Consider the following 3,099-nt stretch of genomic DNA (forward strand, 5'->3'; position numbering starts at 1 on the left):
GTGTGTGTGTGTGTGTGTGTGTGTGTGTGTGTGTGTGTGTGGGTGTGTGTGTGTGTGTGTGTATGTGTGTGTGTGTGTGGGTGTGTGTGTGTGTGTGAGTGTGTTTGTTTGAGTGTAAGGGTATGTTTATGCATGTGTATGTGTGCGCATAAATGATAAATTAATAAGTGAGCGACTAAATGAGAGAGAAAGAGAGAGTGGGGCGGGAGAGAAAAGAAGTGTATATAAAGAGATAAGAGAGTTGGGTTATACACAGATAAAGAGAGTAGAGAGTGGAGATTAGAGAGAAGAGAGAGAGAAAGAGAAAGAAAAAGAAAAAGAGAGAGAGATGAGAGGGAGAGAGGAAATGAATGAGAACGGAGGGAGAGAGCGAGCGAGAAAGAGAAAGAGAGAAAGTAGTGAGAGAGGCATGGTGGTGAAAAAAAGACAGGAGACAGACAGGCGGGTAGACATCTAGACAGACAAATAGAGAGATACAGATAAAAGAGAAAAATCGAGATAGAGAGAGAAAGGAGAAAGATTAAGAGAAAGAGAAACAGGGGGAAAGGGGTAGCGTAACCAAATAAAACACATCTGGCCGGATTCCGTTGTAGCCTTATCTTATTACTGCACCGGAGTCTGTCCGTCCGGTGGAAACTCCGGTGCAGTTGCCAGATGCAGCGTTTTAATTCAATATGTACTGTTGAAAGGTTACTGAAATATTCTGTTTTCTCTCATGATATTTTGTGTATCGAATTGTATAATATTCATTCTGATTTTTGCAATGTTCCAAGCTTACCAGTTCGGCTTTCGGGGTAGGGAATAATCTCATTAAGCTAATTATCTGAATCGTGTTAAACTTTACGTCATACTCTTTAATTTTGTTTTATCTATTATCTGTACCTATTGCCTTACATCCTTTGTTGTTTTTCTTCGGTGCAGTGTTCTCTCGGCGTGTGTTAGGAGTGGCTGTGATGCTGCGTCATATGCGCATCTACGCTCCTTTTAAAGTCCCTTTTCGGCGCTGTCAAATCGCCCTTAGCGTCCTGAATGTTGTTAAACTATGACTATTTTTGAGATGAGTTCCAACAGTTCATGCTGTGTGAGGGAGGTTTAAGGCCACAGTTGCACGATGCCCCGTCCGAGATGACGAGGCGAGACGATTCGTATCTGACAAAGACTCTGCTGCTCGTCCTGGCCGCCCTTGTGTCGTCTTCCTCTACAGGAAACGACGTTACTCCCCACACCTCGCTCTCCTTCTGCGAACACAGGAATCTCTCCTGCAGTGTTTCCAATCCTTCAGTGGGAGAAGATTTGAGTACGACCTATGAGGCGCACCTGACGACGACAGAAACGAGCACGCTGGCACCTGAGCGTTCCTCGCCTCAAAGCGCGCCTCGAAACGCCACCTCGGGAGTTCCTGGAGTCCGGTTCTGTGGCGTCCCCGATGATCCCGATATTTTCAATAGGACGCGGGGTCAGCGAGTTAAACGGTACAACGCGCAGGGGAGAAAATGGAACAAAAAGACCCTCACTTGGACGCTCCGGAGGTCCAGCAGCCGGGCTGATCTTCCTGAAGGGGTCATCAGACAGCAGCTGACGGCGGCCATGCACGTCTGGGAGCGCGAGTCGACCCTCATCTTTCAGGAGGTCCACAAAGACACCAAAGACGTGGATATCATCGTCAGCTTCGAAACAGGAGACCACGGCGACGGCTACAAGTTCGACGGTCAGGGCGGCACCCTCGCGCACGCCTTTTATCCTGGGGGAGGCATAGGGGGCGACATGCACTTCGACGACACTGAAAAATTCGTGACGCATCTCGAGGCCAAAAAGTACGTGTCCAACAGCCTGCTCGTGACGGCGGCGCATGAGCTCGGCCACTCGCTGGGGCTGCTCCACTCCGACGTCTCCACTGCCCTCATGGCGCCCTTTTATCAGGAGTTCCCTCCGGATTTCCGCCTCCCGGACGACGACAGGTACGGCATCCAAGCCCTCTACGGGAGACCCAGATCCTCTTACCCGTCTACTACTGAGCAGCCCTTCGAGCCATCTACCAGGCCGCCGTACATACCACCGACGCGGCCTTCTACGCGACCGCCGTATAAGCCTCCCACACGCCCTTTTACGCAACCACCGTATGAACCACCCACACGCCCTCCCACACGCCCTCCTACGCAACCACCGTATGAACCACCCACACGCCCTCCCACACGGCCGCCGTACAAGCCTCCCACACGCCCTCCCCCAAAGCCTACCCTCCCGCCTCCAACAAGGCCTCCCGTGCGACCGCCTACGACCCCGCCAACGCCCCCACCGGCCACCCCGGAGCCCCCATCTCAGCCCTGTCCGATCGAGCCCCCCGAGCCCGGAGTGCCTGACACGTGCTCCACGGAATACGACACCGCAACCGTGTACCGCGGCGACCTCTATTTCTTCAAAGACAAGTACTACTGGCGCGTGGACCGAAGGGGAATGCCGTCCATGAGAGAGTTTCCTTATAAGATCAAGTCTCGCTTCTACGGACTGCCTCGTGGCGTCGACCGCATCGACGGCGTTTACGAGGACCGCCAAGACCACCTGGTTTTCTTCAGCGGTCCCAATTACTTCGTGCTTGACCATTTCTTCCGCCTGAGGAGGAAGGGCGTTATATCGGACCTCCGGGTGAACGCCACGCACATCGACGCAGTGATGGTCTGGGGGCACAACGGCCGCACTTACCTCTTCAGCGGCAACAATTACTGGCGACTCGACCGCCAGGGAATGGCCGAGATGGACTACCCGCGCGACGTGAACGTGTGGCGAGGCCTCCCTCACAACATGTCCGCGGCCTTCACTTTTCACTCAGTCACCTACTTCCTTGCAGGCCGCGTCTACTGGCAGTTCAACAACACAGCCATGAGGGCCGTTAGATCCCCTTACCTGACGGCCTCACACTGGCTCAGCTGCCCCTTCCACGACCTGTCGCAGGCCACCCGCTGCTCCAGCCGCTCGCCGGCCTCCCTCGCGCCGACTCCAGCTGTCACCGCCACCCTCGCTCTCCTGGCCGCTGCTCTCTGCGTCGGCCCCGAGTAGATCACCTGTTATTTATACTCTGAAAAATAAATCATACAGTCGATA

General features: G+C 53.7%; 1 protein-coding gene across 1 annotated transcript; it reads left to right on the top strand.

The window, feature by feature from the left end:
* LOC113816573 (stromelysin-3) lies at nt 1–3,099 on the top strand. The gene has a single exon (XM_070134175.1). It carries the CDS (start codon nt 1,075–1,077, stop codon nt 3,052–3,054), a length of 1,980 nt encoding a protein of 659 aa, XP_069990276.1. The 5' UTR covers nt 1–1,074; the 3' UTR covers nt 3,055–3,099.

Source organism: Penaeus vannamei, chromosome 19 (assembly GCF_042767895.1).
Source record: "Penaeus vannamei isolate JL-2024 chromosome 19, ASM4276789v1, whole genome shotgun sequence".
NCBI lineage: Eukaryota > Metazoa > Arthropoda > Malacostraca > Decapoda > Penaeidae > Penaeus > Penaeus vannamei.